Genomic DNA, 21,099 nt, shown 5'->3' on the forward strand with positions numbered 1-21,099 from the left:
TTAAAATATAAATAAATAAATACAAAAGCTTTATCGGTTAGAAACAATAGTAGCACAGTGGTGATGCAGTGATTTACCTAAACATGCAAACATACATGGAAATACAGTACATAAAGAAATAACTAAAGAATTTGTACATACAGTACTTTGCTTCATTTATTATTTCATCAATTTTGACAAAACCACCTCTGTGTTCTAAAGACGGCTGTAGGGACTCATTGTTGTATCTCTGCTTACCTCTTCTGTACAGATTGACAATTTGTACAACTTTCCCCCCTACCTTGTTCAAATCTTTACACATTTTTTGTCCTTCCTTGAGAATGTCTTCTTCACAGACACCTTTTCCCTCAGACCATTTCTAATCGTACTTCAATGAACAGACTCAACTGAAGGGCCTATTTCTTGACTATAAAATACTGTTCATCTGCTGTAGTTTCTTTTTAGGCTTTTCGCTTCTACTTTTGTTCTACACTTTTCCAGTTTCTTCAGAACTTTTAAGAAATATCCTGCGCACAATGCCAAGGTATGCACAACTATTTTAAGTAATGTAACTATTTGGCTAATAGCTATTTGGTAAAGACCTTGTTGGTGTGAAAATATTAGAATATTATTTTATGGCTGCAAAACTGTGTTATATTTTGCATCATATATTATATTTTGGAGATTCAAGTAAGGAAATGTTGCGTGTTGTTACAACAGGTTGATAGTATGTTAGTAACAAAATACCTAAGTTACCTGTTATGTGTAGACATAACACTGGTTCCTCCCTGAGTTCTCTTTTTATGTTTGTATAAAAATAAAACTCAGGTGTCTTCTGTACAAGCCTTTTATGCTCGACTGATTCATATCTGTTTAGTAGCTTAAGAAACAAACAAGCAACAACAATCCTCCGAAATTATCAAATACAATGACTGGATTGAAAAACAGTGAAAAAGCAGCCAGTTTCCATATAAACACTGTGAAAGAGCTCAGAAAGCCTGAAGCACTACTTAGTATCACTTTAAAATTTACAGGTAAGTCCGGTTCCATGGAGGAAACATGAAAAGAAATGGGGAGTGGCTGGAGACTTTTGCACAGTACCATGCATGGATAATATGTTATGGGAACTTTAAGATGTTCTTTCCTGCGTGCCTCAGCTGTGTTGACCATTTCTTGGTATCACACATGTAACAACTCGCGTTTTGTAGAACACCTTGCTCAACATTTACCTGTTATGGGAACCAGTCTGACCTGTTCAATAAAGGTGCTCCTGGTTGTTGTCACTGTACACTAAAGTGTACTAATCCTAAGTATAAATGTATACCAATTATTGTTAACATTAAGCTGAAGAATTTCTTTTGTTGTTTGATTTGATTGCTTTTTAATTGTTATTTAAAAACAAGCGTCTGTTGTTGAAAAATACTGTAGTGAACTAATCCAGTTTAAGCTAATATAGCTTAGTGCAATCAGCATTGTTACAGTGATTGAAAGCACCATGAATCATGTAAGGAAATAGTAAAATAAAAGGAAATAAAAGCTGTTCCTGTATAGAGCTGTAACAGTCTACACAGACTTAACAAGTCTGTCCCCAGGGCAAAATACAACCTGACAACAATTCTTATAGAACTCAAAACGACACCTGCCTGCTTGTATTTATCATAGAACAAACAGTATTTATTTATTTATTTTTTTTTTTTTTCTTGGGGGGGGGGGGGGTGCTGTAGCTCTCATCTCAACCATATGAGCGTCATAAGTTGTAAATTAGCAAGCCAAAAGTAGGTCCGTCTAAAACGGGCCAACTGTCGTTTTAAGTTTTCTTGAAACCTGTTCAGTCACAAAGACATCCATATTTGGTGCGTTGTTATGTTGTGTCGTGCAGACTAGTCTCTGAAGTTGCGAAACATTAAAGGGCACGTCGATGTACTCATTGAGATTAGTTCTTAACATGTCATCCTCTTGGCATTACAATGCATGCCCACAAATGCAGTTTGCTCTAAACTGAAACTGGGCACAAACAGTTTGTATGGTACTTTTATTTATTGCATTACATCGACTCAAGCAGTTTAAATTTAAGGTTTAGTAGCGCTGGGTGGTTAGCACTTGCGTTCATCCTCGTGCCCTGGATGTTTTTGTTTATTTGGCAACATAAACAGAGCAAGCACCTTCTGTTTTTGCCAAGTTGCAAGTGGCCTGTACTTTTAACACCTGTTAATTAATTTTGTGTGTAATGTGGTGGTTTGTATTTAACTGCATTGCTCAATGAATCATTGTATAAAAACTAAATAACCTATTGTCATCTCTTTGAACAGAGATATTAATAGAATGTATTAAGGGGCTATTAGGAGTGCTACTGTCAACAGACCTGACTTCAGTAAGCTCCAAATAACAGATTAAACAAGAAAAAGACCACTGTGAACAACAACACACAAATGCACACAGACATACAGAATACAATCTTCCAAGAGTGTGATTTTAAACACTGCCCCCTGAGAGTAGATATTAACAGGTGTGTTTTAAACAGGGTGTTATCATTTCGGGGTCTAAAGAAGCTCCTAATTGGCAGGACTGAAAGATTTCAGGTTCCTGTTGGTGTCATGTGATAATGAGACACGACAAAAATGAGTGAGTCACTGAGCAACACACCATGTTGTGCCTAAATCATCCACTGAAACTGTGACTCTACCTGAGCAACTGGCACGCAGCCCCCAGTGATGATATCATACAGATACAAACAAACCACCGTTTATCTGATGAAAATCCTAAACAGTATAACAATTTCCCTTACATCAGAAAATCTAACTTTTTCCATAGGAACCAGTAACAAAACATTGATCTCATATACAAGAAGATACCTTGAGCATATGACAACTTATAACTTATAAACAGGTGCAAAAACTATTAAAGGTCAGGTAGGTTTTTACATACAAAGCTTATGGGCCTTACAGCATATAAAATAACACACAACCCCTCATCTGCAGTTTTATTTTGTTCATTTCTTTGCATCGTAACCCTTCAAGTTTGACTAAAGGGTTGGGCAACTTGAATAACAACCAAAGGCAGCCGTTACTGTGAAGTCTGAGCTTGTTCCAGACAACTCCCTTTGTCATTTTCCCACAGCTCAAGCATTCAAAGTCTCTTACCTGTTGTATCAGAATTTGTACTGTTGGCTTTTTGCAGGGATGCCTCAGTGCGAATACTTACGCGTTGTTATGCTTTTTAAGCACAGTTTAATTACTTGATGTTTTAAGTAACATTTTTAACAGTTTACATTTAAATTTTGTTTCACCATCTGAATCTTAAAATGATGTTACATGTATGTGAATATTTTCTATTACCCATGAGTTTGACACGAGGAGTCATGAGGTAAATGATTGCAGCATAAGGCCTATCAGGAGTAATCTGGCCCTGAAGAATCTCTCCTCAGAGTCTTAATTGTGAAAATTCTCCCAGCCTCCTTGTGTCTGGAACCTAATCTCCATAGCCAGGCTCAAGTACCTTTAATGATCTCTACCTTGGAAAAAAATAGAGGTATTATGGTCCTTACCGCAGTTCTGGCTCTAAAACACTGCCTCTATTCATTTCGGGGACAATCTGATTCTCCCTCTACCTCCCTTAGCCCCCACTCACTATTCCCTCTTTTAGTAATAGTCTGTCACCTGAAATCACTGTTCCTGGTGTTTGCTATTTCTCTAACATCTCAACCCTGATGTCTTCAGAATACTGTGGAAAACTATCTGTAAGTCAAGTGGGATCTGGACTGCAAAATATACATTCTCTCTGAGGACATCCTTGTAAGAGCTGCAAGTATTTAAGGACTGACATCACTGCAAGGTCAGCTTAAACTTTTTTACTCTTTTCATGCTAACTAATATAAATTATTTTCTTGAGGCTGTAAAGGAGGTTGACAACAAATCTATCATTCTTTTTCATTCATTTCAGCATGAAATAGCATTCTCTTTACATTTGATGCTGACAAGCAGGGCATGTGTGCTTTCAGTGAATGATAAGAATGGTGGTGAGTGCACCTGCACAGGGTAAAGTTTATGAGAGTCTTTTCTAAGACATTTGGGTTCAGCTAATGTACATTTAAACAACCATTCAATTCAGATTAAGTATTATTAATATTAGTTTATATTATTTAGACAGTCAGGATTTTTTTTTCTCTAGTCTGAGGCATTATTGCATTTCAGAAATAGCTTGTTTTCAGTGGATCTGTTTATCCTGACTTGTATAGTTAACCAAAAAAAGGTTAACTATACTACAAAAAGTATAACAATTCAGTCTGTATATTTAGAAACCAGTTTGGAGAAGCTGTTTTTTTCATAGTTCCTCAAAACCTGACATTTTAAATATGCATGGTTGTTACTTCACAACAGTAAGTAGTTTCAGTCATTGTTACTGCAACACATCAGAAACATGGGACAAAAATATTCTTCTATGGGCAATGCTTCTGCCACAACCTGTGAGTCATAAGGTAGCTTTTCCACCTGCAACGATTACCCAACTGAGACCAAAACTGACATGATGATACACGTTTGGGGTTGAGATTAGGGATGAGAACCGTAGGACGTCACAGCTCTGTGTAACTTTGCATGTGTCAAGCCCCTCCTCAGTTAAGTATAAAAAAGGCCGTTCCAGACTTATTCAAACATTTACACTTGGGGATCTCTCAAGCAAGACTAGCTTTCTGGACATTTTTTTGAAATACTGCAAGAAATTTTCTGAGGAAATATGGTTTCGGCTGGCTTTTCAGATGCTGGGCACTGCCCTGTGCATTATTGGATGGGATTGGGGTCATTGTTATCTGTGCTTTACCTCAGTGGAAAGTTACAGCCTTCATCGGCCAGAACATTGTCACAGCTCAGACTACATGGGAAGGCATCTGGATGAGCTGTGTAGTCCAGAGCACAGGCCAGATGCAGTGCAAAGTTTATGATTCATGCTGGCCCTGTCTTCAGACCTCCAGGCTGCTCGAGCCCTTACTATCATTGCCATCCTGCTTGGTGTCATTGGCATCCTACTGGCCATGGCTGGAGGGAAGTGCACCAACTGTGTGGAGGATGAGAGCTCAAAAACCAAAATTGGCATTGCAGCTGGGGTGGTCTTCATCATTGCAGGTGTTTTGTGCCTTGTCCCAGTGTGCTGGACAGCAAACGCCGTCATACAGGAATTCTACAGTCCAATGTTCAATGCTTCTCAGAAGAGGGAACTGGGAGCTTCTCTGTTCATTGGCTGGGGAGCAGGAGGCCTCCTCATCATCGGTGGTGCATTCCTCTGTGCCAACTGTCCTCCCAAGGATAACTACTCTGCCAAGTACTCAGCTCCCCGTTCAACTGCTCCAGCTGCAAACAAGGGCTATGTTTGAGGAGAAACAAGGAAAAGGAAAAGCTGAGAAAGCCAAGAGACTAAAAATGACATGAATCAAATGCTTTGTGGTCTAATTGATTGATTCATGTTGACACTTTAAATATTTCAATATTTCTATCGTGCTTGTTTGAAAATTGCTAAGAAAAAAAGCCCACCGCACCCAAAACTGGGCATGGTGCACACAATGTTCCAAACGGTGGAGTCACAAAATGCTGCAAAGTTCATCATGCTACTTGGATTTGTTGTATTTTTCATTCATTCATTTTCCTTTGATATTATCCATTTGTATCTTTTTGCATAACATTTCATGTGTGTTCAGTGTGTTTTTTATTCATGGATGTTTTTAAACTGTAAATAAAGATGCGTTTTAAGCACTGCTCAACCAACATATTTTGTGAGTTTATCCTTTTTTTTATTTATTAAAACTGTATAATGTTAAGATTAAATGAAGTCTTATAAAAGAGGATATGAGGTAACACCTCTGTTTTACAACACACCACCCATAACCATATTTGAGTTTATAGAACTAAATCAGTGTTTCTTTTTTGTTGGCCAAAAAAGAGTCCAAGCAGACAAAACTCAGAAAACAATATAATTATTAAATATATTATAATATAATTGAATATAATTAAATATAATATATTTAAGTACATTTAAAAAATATATATGATTAGTAGATATATAAGATGCATATTTATCAAATTACTACTAGGAAACATGACTAATTTTTATGTAAAACTTCTTTATTAGATGCATAGCAGCTTAAAGATTTCCATAATGTACTTTAAAAAGAACAGTACAGTGCCGTGAAAAAGTATTTGCCCCTTTTTGATTCATTAGTTTTTGCATATTTGTCACACTTTCAGATCATCATGTTTCAGATCATCAAATAAATTTTACTAATAGTCAAAAAACTCAAGTAACTAAAAAAGTAGTTTTCAAAATTGGTTTCACTTATTAAGGGAAAAAAAGCAAACGGCGGTTTGTTTAGCTGTCGATAGGACGACTTACTGAGTTTCTTATCATTGGCCTTCTGCATAACCCAGTTTTGCTTGTGCTTCAGGCACAAACTGTTTGCCCAATTTAAGTGTGAAAAAGAAATCAGAAAGGGGGCAAATATTTTTCACAGCACTGCATTCTAGGAAAATAAGCCACTCCTTTTCCCTCCAAAAACTGCTTCCTCTGAGTGACTCTTTAGTGAAGCGCTCCCTATCTGATTAATTATTTGGCCAACACTGCTCTTGCTGCAAAGAAGATATCACATCTTGCAGTTTTTTTGTCTGACTGCTGAGTGAGACAAAAAAACTGACTCAAACAGTCAAACGGTAGCATTTTAACCTTAAAAAATCTGTTAAAACCTGAACTTCAATACATCAGTACAGTATAAATGAACAAGGTTCGTAATTTATCTGATTAAAGATTTAAACATTTAGCAGAATGTCTGTGTAGGTTTCTCAGTCATCCAGATCATGATATTCCAAGGAGCTTGAAAAAGAAGTGACTGGACTTCTTTAAGTTTTTGACAAGAGACCATCAAATAAAACAGGAAATTGCTAACGCTGAGACTAACACTCAAACATATGAACTTGTCACATAAACAGAAGATAGATACAAGACAGCAGGAACAGAATGGGAACACAAAAGAGGATTAAAACCCTATAGCCAAATTCAAGCAGTAAAAACACAAATTTCAATATCACAAGGAAAGTAAAGCTAACATGGAGCTCAAACATAAATTCAATCTCAAAACCAAAAGAAAGTCATAAACTCCCAAAACACAGAATAAACCTTGAGAACTTTGGAACAGGAACACAGAACTAAAGGCATGAATTAGCACCAAAAGGAACTTGTATCAGTTGTAAGCAAATCAAGGCCAAATCAAGTAAATCAAAATAAAAACCAAGAAATAATCTAAATATCAACAATACCGACTAAAACGAAAGAAAACTTAAATATTCCCAAAACTCAAAACTCTGGATCCCAGACAGAAAGACCCTGACATTTATAGCATATTTAAATCAACTGACCAAAGTGTTTAGAGGCCATACAAAATATACATACAATTAAAAGTACCTGAATAAAGATATTAGAAACATAATTAAACAATAATAGAAATAAATAGGACTCTGCTTGCACAATGATAAACCAAGAATATTCTTTTAAAAGTCAGAGAAAATAAATAGGTTTTAAACAGCTTAGCGTGGCTTAGCATATTTGATTCTGCATTTTCAGCATATTTTTACACCAAATGTTCTTCCTATTGCAACCCAAAACATCTGTAAATAAAAGAAACCACAGAAGTAAAAAATTATTGTTGTTTGCTTTTTCATTTTTCTATCCAACCTTGAAACTCTGGATTTCTGGCTGGTCAGCAATAATGAAGGTCACTAGGTCTGTTTGTGTGTAAACTCATCTGGCCAATGGCAGTTGACGACTGTGGTTTCGCATTCCCTTATGTCTGTGTCTCTTTTATTTCACACGACAAACTTTAAGCACAAGCCTACAGCAGTTCCTCTGCACTCTTTTTGACCTTAATGTATGAGAAATTAAGACAGCAAGATGGTTTCTCAGGGGATTCAGATCACTGGTATAACAATGGCTATAGTTGGCTGGCTCTTGGAGATCACAGCATGCGGCTTACCCATGTGGAAGGTCAGTGCTTTTATTGGTGCCAACATCGTCACAGCTCAAACCTTCTGGAAGGGCTTGTGGATGGACTGTGTGGTGCAAAGTACAGGCCAGATGCAGTGCAAGGTGTATGACTCGATGCTGGCTTTGGAATCTGACCTACAGGCTGCTCGTGCCATGATCATCATCGCGATCCTTGTTGGAGTCTTTGGACTGATCTTGTCAGTTGCTGGTGGAAAATGTACTAACTGCATCGAAAAGGAGCGATCCAAAGCAAAAGTCTCCATCTGTTCTGGGGTTCTGTTCATCATCTCGGGATTTCTCTGTCTCATTCCAGTCTGTTGGTCTGCCAACACCGTCATCACCAATTTCTATAACCCAATGATGATGAATTTCCAGAAATATGAGCTGGGATCTGCACTGTATATTGGCTGGGCCGCTACTGGGTTGCTCTTAATGGGAGGGGGGCTCCTGTGCTGGAACTGCCCACCTAAATCTGAGCGCCGCCACTATGTGCCCAAATATGCACCTGGAAAGTCAGTCTCCACATCAAGAGAATATGTTTAAGGTGGTATTCCATTTCCACATGGACTCTCAAGGTCACAGAAATAGCAAAGGTAGCAAACTGGAGATTGCTTTAAAGCTAAGATATAAATTATCCACATATTCGGGATAATGTAAATATGGCTTAAAACTACTGCTTGTTGAACGATGAGGTTTGGTCGTGCTTTGTGTGGTTGTCAGGGTGATCTTTTCCACATCGGACGTTTTGTTTGGCCAAACATGTGAAGCTTATATCATAAACAATGGCTGCATTCCATTTGGAGGTACCAGCAGGGCTTTGAGACTGAGTCATTTGATTCATTGTCACATCTGGATGAAATGAAATGTTATTATTGTTACCGCTGTACTTTTCCTTATGTGATTTCTCAAAAGGATTGGTGTAAAATACTTTCCTTAAACACCAAAGTATTCTGTGAAAGGGGCTTTTGTAATGTCTAATTTATAATGGAATGTAGCTGTGTTCAGAATTTCTGTTATTTGTAGCGTGATTATGATCAGTGTAAATTTTAAGTCAGTTTTCTGTCAATGACAAATTGTATTGATTAATATTTATATCTTCTCTCACATATTATCTAAACAACCAACAGCACATATATAACTGCTACTCAAGAAATGTGTCTTTAAAATTGTTTTCTTTTGCAAAACACTCTTTCTTGCCTTTGATGTATTTTCCTGAAAATCCCAGATGGAGAGAATTCTCTCCATTTTTCTGTTGGTGATCACTTGTAACATTTCAACACTGCAAATAAACTGAACTTTGTTCTGCATTCTTGCTTTTTATTTTGGTCAAATTTTAGTGTATAAAATATATTATGGAGACAGGTGAATGTTGAGGGGTAGTAAAATGAAGGTCAAGCAAAAGGTGAGGCAAGTACACAATCCTCTACTGTAACTAAAGAGCAGATTAAGTACATCATTACTCTGATAATCTATTTTGCATGTCAGTTTGTCTCAAAATATGCCACAGATCAATACTGAAATATAGTATAATAAAACTATCAACGTGAGCAATAGCTGTAATATGACATAGTGAGGATTTTTTTATAACTTAAACGCACCCACTGTTGTGTTAACAAGCTTTAGTTTCTAATTTTTATAAAAATCATATATATATCATATATATATATCACTCCGTAAGAAAAAGGTGTGTTCTACTAACAAGCGAAAGTGTGAAAGTGGTTGGTAGAGCAGTATCGGGTAACTGGTATAACACGTGAGCACTTTGTTTTTACCCAACAGACATCTCGGTCATGGGATGTTATGGGTTTTCTTTAAAGTATCACCATCAGCTGTATTTTATCTCATTCCTATTATGTGATTATTATCAAAACTAAAACAAATAATCCAGTTTCTGTATGTACCTTTGATCGCCTGTCAGATTGGCATACAGTATATGAAAGAAATAACTATAGGCAGGCTACAGAGAAAACACGGCCATTGTGAGTCTAAATGTGTTTGTTTTGTACCTCATCACTTTAGTTATTTCTTTGTTTTTTCAAAAGCTTTTATTGTAGTTTTAATTTTAAAAAATGACAGCTAACAATTTAATAACTGAACCACAGAGAGAAGCAGCATGTCAGCTTTGTTATTCCCTAAATAAATGAAATGAAGAAATACTGGCGAGTGTGTTAAACAAAATAAATAGATGAAAATAAATAAAATTAAACCATGTGTGTCATTTTAGCTTATGGCCATACCACCTCGAGCTCACAAATCCATCTGAATTTAGAACTAGAACTAAACATTTAAAACAAATTTTCCAGTAAAAATCTATTTAGCTTCAAGTTACTCAGTTTTAGTGAGTGTGTGAAGGATGGAGAGGGGTTATCCCAGTTTCAGGTACTTTAAACTTGACAAGTGATTGTTTCATCCAAAACACTTATTATCACTGTGAGAAAAAGATCCACATATGACACTGTGTTTTGTTTTGTCTTAAAAGAAGCACTATAAACATTTTGTTTAATATTAGATTTTATATTTAACCGATTGCCTGATTATCTAATCAGCTGTAGGCTAATTATCCATGTGTGTGTGTGTGTGTGTGTGTGTGTGTGTGTGTGTCTGTGTGTGTGTGTCTGTGTCTGTGTCTGTGTGTGATCACCAGTGAAGGGCGGGGGGGGGGGGGGGGGGCATCACAGTTTAAGCTGGTTTCAGGCACGTTAAAGTTGATATGGGATTGTTACCAACCAAAAGGCCAATATTGACAATGAAAAGAGATCTGCATATGAAACTGTGCTGTTTAAAAACAAAAGGCAGGCACTGTTTAAAAAAATCTGTGGCACTCCTTCAGCTTTAGAAGCAGAGGAATCTTGTTTGGCCAGAGGAACTCATCTGACAACAGGACTGCCCTCCTCCTTCACATTCTCTCACAAAAAACAGAGCTGTGTCACTCTGCAATTGAACCTGTTCACCGAAAGACTTTTCTCTCCTGGCGTAGACGAAGCTGCTAGACAATGGGGAAGATTGGCAAGGAAACGGCAGGTCAGGTCATAAGCTTCATAGGCGTCGTTGGGGTGGCAGTGGCCTGTGGGATCCCCATGTGGCGAGTTACCTCTTACATCGGAGCCAACATTGTTACAGGCCAGATTGTATGGGATGGTCTGTGGATGAACTGTGTGATGCAAAGTACTGGACAGATGCAGTGCAAGCTGAATGACTCTATCCTGAGCCTGACGACTGATCTGCAGGCTGGCCGAGCACTAGTCATCATCTCACTTCTCTTTGGATTTATCGGCTTTATCATCTCGTTTGTTGGAGCCAAGTGTACCAGCTGCCTGAAAAAAGACGCATCAATGGCAAATGTGGTGATCATAAGCGGCTGTCTCATCATTATCTCTGCTATCCTGATCTTAATCCCTGTCTGCTGGTCTGCAGCTTTCACCATCTCAGACTTTCAGAACCCCTTGACTGTAGCAACACAGAGAAGGGAGATTGGATCTGCTATCTACATTGGATGGGGCTCAACTGTACTTCTTCTGATCGGTGGGATCATCTTAACCACCTCCTGTCCTCCCCAAAAACAAATGTACGGATACCCTAGCTACCAACAACCAGTGTATGCTTATTCAAGACCAAACTCAGCCGCATATGTGTATGCTCCACCATCCAACCAACCATACACAGTCGCAGGTGGTTATGCTCCCAGCAAGCCATATGCAGCACCAGCCTCATATCCTGCTTCACAATATCTATAAAAATGAAGGAAGAGATCAAGGACAGAGACTGAAAACCTTGCCCTGACAGCTGCTGGACTTTCAAATGACCACTGGGAAATACAATCACACGAAAATATCAGATGTACAGATGGCATTATTCTGATACACTGATGTAAAACAACTAGACTTCTACACATACTTTTACCTTTAAGATTGTGAAGCTATGATGTAAAAGGAATCTGTGTGTGTGCTGAAAATTGCTTTGCTTTTCACAAGGAAGTCACTGTCTGATATATTTATTTCCCTGTTATGAACTACAGATTTAGCAGTGTGCTTCTTTTCTGTAACTGCCACTTTATCTTGTACATTTTCATATGAATTTCAATAAAAACATTTGTCTTACCTGTAACCTGCCTGTTTACGGAGTCATTGTTTATTAAAATATCATGAACAATTATCTACATAAAAAAATAAGTTTCTGCTAAAATCTTTAATAAATTGATAGGTAACAACTGACATTAGTGTCTGATTCCACAACACAAAATAAAAATAAAAATAAAAATCACAAGGAGTGCGGTTTAATCTTTGATAATAATGTAAAATATTGATAGTGATATCAACAGAGTGGAAAATAAATTGGAAAAAAATCAACTCGATTGGTACAGTATTTCTGATAAATTTAAAAAATGAAAATAAAAATATACAAAACGATAAATTGACTCAAGGCTATGATCAATTTCGATTATCTCTAAGGACACCTAAAGTAGGAAGGCATCTTGTTAGAGAATGCCTTGACATCCATTGAAACTAACACCCGTGTTTGTTTTTAAAACCCGAAACCAGTGACTGAACCGGATGTCCCAGTAACCTGCCCAACCAATGGTTGACCAGTGCAGAGGATTGTTTGAATGAGGAATTCTAGTCCTTTTTACATCCCTCATTTACATACTGACGTGCATCTGATCGAAACTAAGTCTAGTCTGCGTACAGATAATGTGAAGAATCTGGCTGGGCTGGTAAATCAGTCCTAGTGGTTTCAGGTCAGAGGGAAGGATCATTTGACTCCACCTTCAAGAGAGTAGAAGCACCTTTATATGTGCCATGGTCTTAGTTAGAGTTCACAACCTAAGTGGACGTGCTCGTGAAACCTTTAAATCCTTTGCTTTGTTCATCTTCAAGGGACTCAAGCCTCATCATGGTGTCAATGGGACGACAGATGCTGGGCTTTGCCCTGGCAATCATTGGCTTCGTGGGGACCATCGTCATGTGTGCCTTGCCTATGTGGAGGGTCAGCGCCTTCATTGGAGCCAACATTGTGACGGCGCAGATTATCTGGGAAGGTTTATGGATGACCTGTGTCATGCAGAGCACTGGCCAGATGCAGTGCAAAATCTATGATTCTCTGCTGGCTCTTCCTCAGGATCTCCAGGCTGCCAGAGCTCTTGTGGTCATTGCTATCATGATTTCTTTTATGGGGGTTATCGTCGGCATTGTTGGAGGAAAGTGCACCAACTTTGTGGAGGAACCAAGATCCAAAGCCAAAGTGGCCATTGCTGCGGGAGCTATCTTCATCTGTGCTGGTGTGCTTGTTCTCATCCCTGTATGCTGGTCTGCCAACAGCATCGTCCAAGATTTCTACAACCCTACCCTGATAAGTGCCCAGAGGAGAGAGATTGGGGCTGCACTCTACATTGGCTGGGGCACAGCTGCACTTCTAATCCTGGGTGGTGCCCTCCTCTGCAGCTCCTGCCCACCCAGAGAGAGCCCAGAGTATCCAGTGAAGTATGGCGGCCCCAGGTCCACAGCCACCAGCCGAGCCTATGTCTGAAATTCTACAGAGAAGGACTATAAATTATTTTAATTTTCTTCAGTAACACTCCTTCATTCTGATTGTCTAATTATACCACAATTTGTATGTCACTTTCTGTGTTAAGGTAACAAACTATTCTGACTTTCTGTGAAATTCAGAATTCTTTGGTAGACGCATGAGGGTTGTGTTTCTTAGACATCAAAAGTCCAAAGTTGTGTGAATCACAGAGCTTCCAACACGCCCCAAATCTGGACTGAATGAAACTATTTTATACTGAGCTTGTATCAAACCTAACTATCCTCTGAAGTCTTGTGGGAAATCAAACATGTGCTTGAAGAATGCTATGCAAGTAAATGTGTATTGTACTACAGTTATATTATGAATTTATTGTAAACAATATTTAGAAATATTTCTATTCAGCTGCAATATGAAAGTACTGATTTTGTTTACTGCACTGATTTGTAATAAAACATTTTACCTAATTATATAATTTCGTTGGTGTCTTTTTAGATCACTCAGAAATTTGTTTACTGGTTTAAATTAGGTGTTTTTCTTTTTTTCATCTTTTTTTCCTATTTATCTTGACATTAATGTATTTATCGTTACACAGAACCTAAGCAGTTAGAACATTTAGCCTTTGTTGCCGTCTTCATGGCAACAAAAGCTAAATGTTCCTTCGTGGCACCTTTTAACAAGTTTAGCCAGTTTCACACCATGACTGCCAGCGATACCCTTTTCATAAAACTGGTTTTGTGTGTTAGTCAGTGAGTAAATAGAACACCCATAACACCCATAAGACACTACAAGTTAAAAATAATGTCAATTAAAAGGCATTTAGTTCTGTTTTGTAAATGTAAACTATTGGGATATTATTGCATTATGGTCAATATAGTGAAAAAATGAAGTAGAGCGGTTTTACTAAGCTTGATAAGTGGCGGAAATTTATTCATGGATTCAATGGATTCTCTTTGGAAGGAATGAGGTGGGAAGTAACAAAGTACAAATACTTGTACTTAAGTAGAAATTTCAAGAATCTGTTATTTGATTATTTCTGACAGTACTCGCTTTTACTCCTGCTCAATGTGTAATTCTTGTATCATTTATGGTACTAGTCTCTGGAACGGTTAAAGTGGAACGGTGTGTGCTAAAACGCAATAATCCACCAAAAATTAATTTCCGGTCTTTATATCATTGCCCATATGGTAAACAGGTGACAGTCTCGTGGTCACAGTACTTCAGTCTCTAGCTAAAAGATGCATAAAGGGAGTGACATGTTGTGCAACTTTTAAATGCAAGAATTTAGTGAATATCAGCTAACGCAAACTGTTTGCCACACAGTGTGTCTGCTAGATAAAGGTACAACAGTTTCATTTCCCGGGGAGAGAAAAGAATGAGAGATAACCAGAGATTGAGAAATATGTAAGAAAGGCACGACAGCACAAAAAGAAGAGAGGTTATGTTTAAAATTAAAGACTGTTAGGTGTCTTTACATGAAGCATGTAATGTGCTCATTAAAAATCAGGTGTTACATCTTTTTATGGTGTTTCGATAAATTTGATTTTTTTCATGTAGCGAAATTTCCTGCAAAACAAACTGAGGTATGCTGGCCTCAGGTCATTGTAAGTTTAATGGGCTTGTGATGCTTAGATTATGTCACACCAACTGTATACTGCCGTGTATAAGTACAGTATCAACAGTATGCTGTCAGTGTAGGGGATGGAAATCACCCAAGGTAGCCTGTTGAATTCACTTCATCCACAAAGAGCAGTAAACCACAGTCCAGCAAAAGCAGCAGCACAGGTCAGCTGATCAAGCCTGCACACAAAGAAAGTATACTAGAACGCACAACAGTAGTGATTGTGTTGTGAATCTTTTACCCACGCTGAATAACTACAACCAATTTTAAGGTTCCCCAACTGCTGAACTCCATTTTTAACCCTGGTGTTCAGGGTGTGTTCGCTACAGTCACACAACCTGTTATGCTGTCTGTCCATTGTTATCTAGTATCACATTCCAGAGTTTCTCTTTGTGGTTAGACAGTGAATCTGCTGAAACCAGCGGGGTTGATTACTCTGAGCTCACGTGTCATTGACATCACAGCCTTCTTCTCTGAACAAACGAAAAATAACAACTAGGTTTTGGTTACTCAATTAACAGAAACTCCAACATGTTGTTTCTACTTCGATTATACATGAAACACTTATAGTCTTGAAATAAATAGTTGACATTTGAACAAATGTCAATAAGGAAATATTTATGAAAACAAAATCAATTTGGCATTATGTTGAATAGATTTCTCACTACTAGTATTCAAATTGAGGGATTAAGATATATTTCACTGATCCTCTCAGGGAATTTTATTTATTCAACCCATCCTAAATATTTAGAAGAGCAAACAGCCAGTTTATTGAGTCCAGATGTGAGCAATTGCCTTGATCAAGGGCACAGTGACAGGAGAATTAAATTAACACATGTGACATTTTGACAAAAAGACAAAAAATAAGAAAAACAAAATCTTATCAACATTTCAAAATGTCAAACAAACTGAAATACCGATGCAGTGTCTCATTTCCTAGAGAAACGTGTGTGAGAGCAGACAAGCTTTGGCACCGTTCATCTAAAGTTTTGGATCATTAGGACACATTTTAAACAACAAAATAGAGTTCTGTCTAATTAACATCCAATATTGATTTATTTAAAAGTAATTTATCCAAACCTTCATCAGTGACATTGTGAATCAAGCTAGATACAGGATCACTTCACAACAAAGCTGAAGTTTTCTCATACCCCAGACATAATGGAGAAGACAAATACATATATTTATAAAACAGATAAAGACAATTTTTCATATGGGGGTTACAAATAATATATACTGAAAATGAAAACACGCTTGAGAACATGAGAGCAAAGCAGGCAGAAACAATGAGCCCCTCCCTGTTTCCGGAAGCTTTTACTCAGTACTTGGATGTCTGTGTTTTGTTCCTTTTACAGTAGTTCTCACTATGACCACATTTCGCCATGACAGCACATATCGACACACACTGACTCACAAAGCGAAATCTGCTCTATTGCGGCTGAAAATCTGTTTACAGAGTTTACAGATTTGGAGTTTACATATCGCACCTTTGTCCTTTGTTTTTGTTGAAAAAATGTATTTTGTTTTGGCTTTTGATGTTCAGAACATGAGAAAAGCATTCAGTTACCAAAGTCCTTGTCCTTCTGAAAAATGATAGAAGCCTGAATGTTTAATATTCCTAAACACTAAGAATCCAGCATAGTTGTCTCTGTCAGGGCTTCTGAGCCCACAATAGCTTTGCTTTTATACCTCTTTTTATTAGATTTCATACACACTTTAGTAACATTCAGAGTGAGAAGACAATGGCTTCTATGGGGTTGGAGATGGCAGGCTGTGCACTTGATCTTTTTTGGTTGGATTGGTTTATTTGGTGCTCTTTGTCTGCACCAGTCCCATGTGGAAGGTCACAGCGTTCATGGACAGCAACATTGTAACTTTGCAGGTCATGTGGGAGGTCATGTGGGAGGGCATCTGGATGAGCGGCATGCATACATGTATGTCTACGACTCCATGCTGGCTTTAAGCCCAGACCTCCAAAGTTCCTGTGCTCTGGTGGTAGTTTCCATCATCATAGGCATTGCAGGGCTCCTCGCAGCTTCTGCTGGAGGGAAATGTACTAACTTCATTCCAGAGGAGAGAGCCAAAGTGAGGGCCTCAGTGACAGGTGGTGTGCTGCTGATCATCATTGGTCTACTCTGCATTATTGATGTTTCCTGGACTGCCAGCATCACCATAAAGGACTTTTACAAACCCATGGTAGTAGATGGCTAGAAAAGAGAGCTTGGTGCTTCCCTTTACATTGGCTGGGGGACTACTGATCTCAGGAGGGGGGGCTCTGTTGTGTCAACTGCCCTCCTAAGAAAGATAATGCTCCATCTGTGAAGTACTTCTTAAACAAGTCTGTAGGAAACAACACAGAGGAGTCATTCAGATCTCTGACACCAAACACATACATTTGAATATTCTGATGGGAATATTGAATAAACAAATAGCTGTTGTGAAACATAAAGAAAAAGAACATGTACACAGACAACATGCAATGAAGGAAATCTGTTCATTGCATTTGTTCTCAAGAGGGAATCAGTTTTAGCTTCCTAGTGGCTTCTTATCTGATATTACTTTACTTCCTGTATTAAACATGTTTACGTGGACAGTTTATAGTATCAAAATTGTATAATGTATTTTATTACATATATACATATACATATATATATATCAATCACCTGACTAATATTATATATATATATATATATATATATATATATATATATATATATATATACCTGATTCTAATATTTTATATATAAATATATATATATAATATATATAAAATATATATATTATAGATATATATAGTTATTATTATTTTATGATTATAATAATAATAATAATAATTATTATTATTATTATTATTATTATTGTTGTTATTATTATTATTATTATTATTATTATTATTCTGCTTCTGTGTTTGTTTCCTCTAATGATATTTGTTTACATACTTTTGAAAAAGGGGCCTGGGAGTGATGTGAAAAAACACGGAGAGAACCTGATAGTCCGGTACTTACCAGTAACGACTACTCAAGTAACAAAAATGGTGACTCAGGGACCAACAACGCTGTTGGCTGATAAGTTTAGTAACCCATGACTTACCCTCAGTGGTTTCATTCATCACTCTGTGTCATGCTGTGTCATGCTGCGTTTGCTCAGCACTGCAAAAATTCAAAGGCGTTATCTGAAAGGGTGTAAACCTGTTTTTGTGTGTTGAAACTGGTGCCACTGTGTGTATTTCTCTTCTCAGAATAAAAAATAACTTTGAATTGGTTTTTCCTTTAAAATGCTTGTGTTGTTTGTGCTCAGCCGCACCTGTCTAAAAGGAGTGTTTTCTCATGTTATCAGGCTGCTGATCTGACAGTGGGCGGGGTCGAATCACTAGATGTTCAGGAAGTGTGTGAATAGCAAATGATGGTCAAAACAACACCCTCTCACTGCTGTTCCTATCTTTCTCTGTTGTTTATGGTCACAGCCCACCCCCCGAATGGCGCTTTCCGGTAGCTATTAGACTTTATTATCAGTTTACTAACAGACCCAATGCAGTGTGGGGCGCTAACAGCTCATTGTTTAGCATTAAAGAAAATTCAGTTGTAAATGTGTCAAGAAGGTGATAGATCAAAAAGGTGATATCAGCTTCTCCAACATCCCATAAATATTCCGATCGAATTAAATTTTATACTAACTCAATTTTACTTATATAGCGCAAACTCACAACAGCAGTTTGTATATTGTAGGGCAAAAACACGGTAACCCCCTAGGTGAAGGAGAAACTCCCTTGAAACAGGAAGGGAGAACAGCAGAACCAGGCTCAGGGTGGGGCATTAATCGGGTGTGACTGGTTTGGGGCAAGGGGAAAGAAAGAGAGCAGACGTAGCGCATTTTGTTTTTTAAATAAGGTTATTACTAACTCAGCAGTGACAACTCGAACTCTGAACCTGTTCATTGTGAAACAGCTATTTATAAGATGATAGATCATAGCCTACTTTGTCCAAGAAACAGTCTGTCGACTGTAATCATCTTATCAGATGTTTGTTCGTCTTTAGTGAAATACTGCCATCTAGTGGACTGTGAGCCAGAAGGCCAGAAAACCCCAAAATGATTTTCGGATAAAAGACACAGGAAACCGTGGAAGCTTGTTTGTGCCAGTAGAAAATGAATTTGCCTTAATTAAAAAAATTCTCTCAAAATTCCGAGTCAGCTATCTCAGAATCTTGACTTATTAACTCAAATGTTTGAGAAAATAACTTGAAATTTAAACAAAAAATTAAGCAGAAACTTTGAGACAATAAACTAACATTTACGCTAAAGAAGAAGTGGGCTTGATTTTCTTTTTCTGACTTTTTTTTTTTCAGCTTACAATTTCAGTTTTAAATAAAACTTTTTTGTTGTTAAATTTTATGATGGTAATTTGCACTGCAATATCTGACTTACATGTGTATGTAACCATCGATCAGCGACTATACTTTTGTGTACTATACTTCATATTTCTTCAGTTTCCAAGCAGTTATAATTTAAATTTAAAAGCTGTATCCATATGATGATCCTTATCTACATGAGCACATGTTACATGACACAATGTTGCAAACATCTATTCCAAATAAAAATGAAGCTTCTCATTCTTGTCAACCTTCTGTGTTTCCTGCAGTTCTCCATGGGTCTGCAGGAGCTTGGCATCAGCCTGTCAATGACCGGTGTCGCTGGGACCATTCTGATCTGTGCTCTGCCCATGTGGAAGGTGACAGCATTCATTGGCACTCATCTGGTGGTTATGCAGGTGTTCTGGGAGGGTTTGTGGATGACCTGTGTCAGTGAATACACAGGTCAGATGCAGTGTAAGCTCTACGATGCTCTTCTGGACCTGTCTCCAGACCTCCAAGCAGCCCGTGGCCTTATTTGCATCAGCCTGGTTTTGGGATGTCTGGCGTTCCTTGTCTTTCTTCTGGGGGCGCGCTGCACCAACTGCCTGGGCCACCCACAAATCAAAGCTAGGGTGGTGATGAGCTCTGGGGCCATCTTCTGCCTGGCAGCTCTCACCTCTATTGTTCCTGTTTCTTGGACAGCCAACTCCATCATCAGGGATTTCCACAACCCTCGAGTCCCTGAGGTGATGAAGAGAGAGCTTGGAGCAGCCATATACATAGGTTTTGTGACATCCGGGCTGTTGTTCTGTGGGGGAGCCATTTTGTGCACAAGCTTTCCACCCCATAGAGACAGGTTCCCCTCTAGTGGGTACACACTGGCCAAGACACCCACACGTAGCAGTTACGCCATCAAGAACTATGTGTGAAGATGAGATTGAAGACTGAACACACATGTCAGGGTGCGTCTGAGTGAATAAAATACATTACCAACATGTTATCACTTTAGAATAAATACCTTGAACTTGCAGTCTTGAACTCTTTGGATAAAACCTATTAGCCATTTAATAATTCAAAGATGGAAGCAATTTTTAAGATAACCATCTATTCTGGCAGTAAAGTCAAATAATTAGATAATTTATGTCTTAGTGTCAAATCATACATGTTTGATCATATGGAAATCAACTTTAAAAGTATGAAAAATTTACTTACTTAGTTTGTTTGAACCACATAAATCTTTTATTTTTTTCTAAATATTTTGAAGTGGCACAGGGTTGCACCAGTAGAGGTAGTACATTTGCTTCACACCTCACTCCTTACCCAACTCTCACCTCTACCTCAAAGAAGGTGTCTGTTGAATCTGGCTTACGTGTCCGTTGGTCAATGACTGCTCAGAAGGTCAGTGGTTTAGTCCCAGGCTTGTCCAGTCTGCATGCGTTGTACTGTGTGGCTACAAAACAGTGAACATTCATATTTCTTATGCGTCTGTTTTGTGTAGCAGTCTGATGTCTATAAGTTGTAAATTTAACTTTATTAGAGACACACACAAAAAACAATCAAGAGAAAAACTCTTGAAAGTTGCCATTCAGTGAGACAAACACACATATTTGT

At 37.9% G+C, this 21,099-nt stretch overlaps 4 protein-coding genes and 2 pseudogenes across 4 annotated transcripts; all 6 read left to right on the forward strand.

The window, feature by feature from the left end:
• Nucleotides 1–1,696: 1,696 nt before the first annotated feature.
• On the forward strand, nucleotides 1,697–20,688 carry cldnj (claudin j). The gene is made up of 2 exons (XM_085130963.1): nucleotides 1,697–3,810; nucleotides 19,776–20,688. The coding sequence occupies exon 2, from the start codon at nucleotides 19,782–19,784 to the stop codon at nucleotides 20,415–20,417; it is 636 nt and encodes a 211-aa protein (XP_084987089.1). The 5' UTR covers nucleotides 1,697–3,810; nucleotides 19,776–19,781; the 3' UTR covers nucleotides 20,418–20,688.
• Nucleotides 4,636–5,732, forward strand: LOC146503778 (claudin-4-like; annotated as a pseudogene).
• Nucleotides 7,712–9,384, forward strand: LOC146503779 (claudin-4-like). Its single transcript, XM_085130964.1, has one exon. It carries the CDS (start codon nucleotides 7,906–7,908, stop codon nucleotides 8,539–8,541), a length of 636 nt encoding a protein of 211 aa, XP_084987090.1. The 5' UTR covers nucleotides 7,712–7,905; the 3' UTR covers nucleotides 8,542–9,384.
• cldnf (claudin f) lies at nucleotides 10,845–12,141 on the forward strand. The gene has a single exon (XM_085130960.1). It carries the CDS (start codon nucleotides 10,992–10,994, stop codon nucleotides 11,730–11,732), a length of 741 nt encoding a protein of 246 aa, XP_084987086.1. The 5' UTR covers nucleotides 10,845–10,991; the 3' UTR covers nucleotides 11,733–12,141.
• LOC146503781 (claudin-like protein ZF-A89) lies at nucleotides 12,781–13,993 on the forward strand. The gene has a single exon (XM_085130965.1). The coding sequence runs from the start codon at nucleotides 12,889–12,891 to the stop codon at nucleotides 13,519–13,521; it is 633 nt and encodes a 210-aa protein (XP_084987091.1). The 5' UTR covers nucleotides 12,781–12,888; the 3' UTR covers nucleotides 13,522–13,993.
• On the forward strand, nucleotides 14,125–17,734 carry LOC146503782 (claudin-4-like; annotated as a pseudogene).
• Nucleotides 20,689–21,099: the final 411 nt, after the last annotated feature.

Source organism: Neolamprologus multifasciatus, chromosome 14 (genome assembly GCF_963576455.1).
Source record: "Neolamprologus multifasciatus chromosome 14, fNeoMul1.2, whole genome shotgun sequence".
Taxonomy (NCBI): Eukaryota; Metazoa; Chordata; class Actinopteri; order Cichliformes; family Cichlidae; genus Neolamprologus; species Neolamprologus multifasciatus.

Bases quoted from the DNA above. Each gene is read 5' to 3' on its own strand.
- LOC146503779 (XM_085130964.1), top strand. From the start codon at position 7,906: ATGGTTTCTCAGGGGATTCAGATCACTGGTATAACAATGGCTATAGTT.
- cldnf (XM_085130960.1), top strand. From the start codon at position 10,992: ATGGGGAAGATTGGCAAGGAAACGGCAGGTCAGGTCATAAGCTTCATA.
- cldnj (XM_085130963.1), top strand. From the start codon at position 19,782: ATGGGTCTGCAGGAGCTTGGCATCAGCCTGTCAATGACCGGTGTCGCT.
- LOC146503781 (XM_085130965.1), top strand. From the start codon at position 12,889: ATGGTGTCAATGGGACGACAGATGCTGGGCTTTGCCCTGGCAATCATT.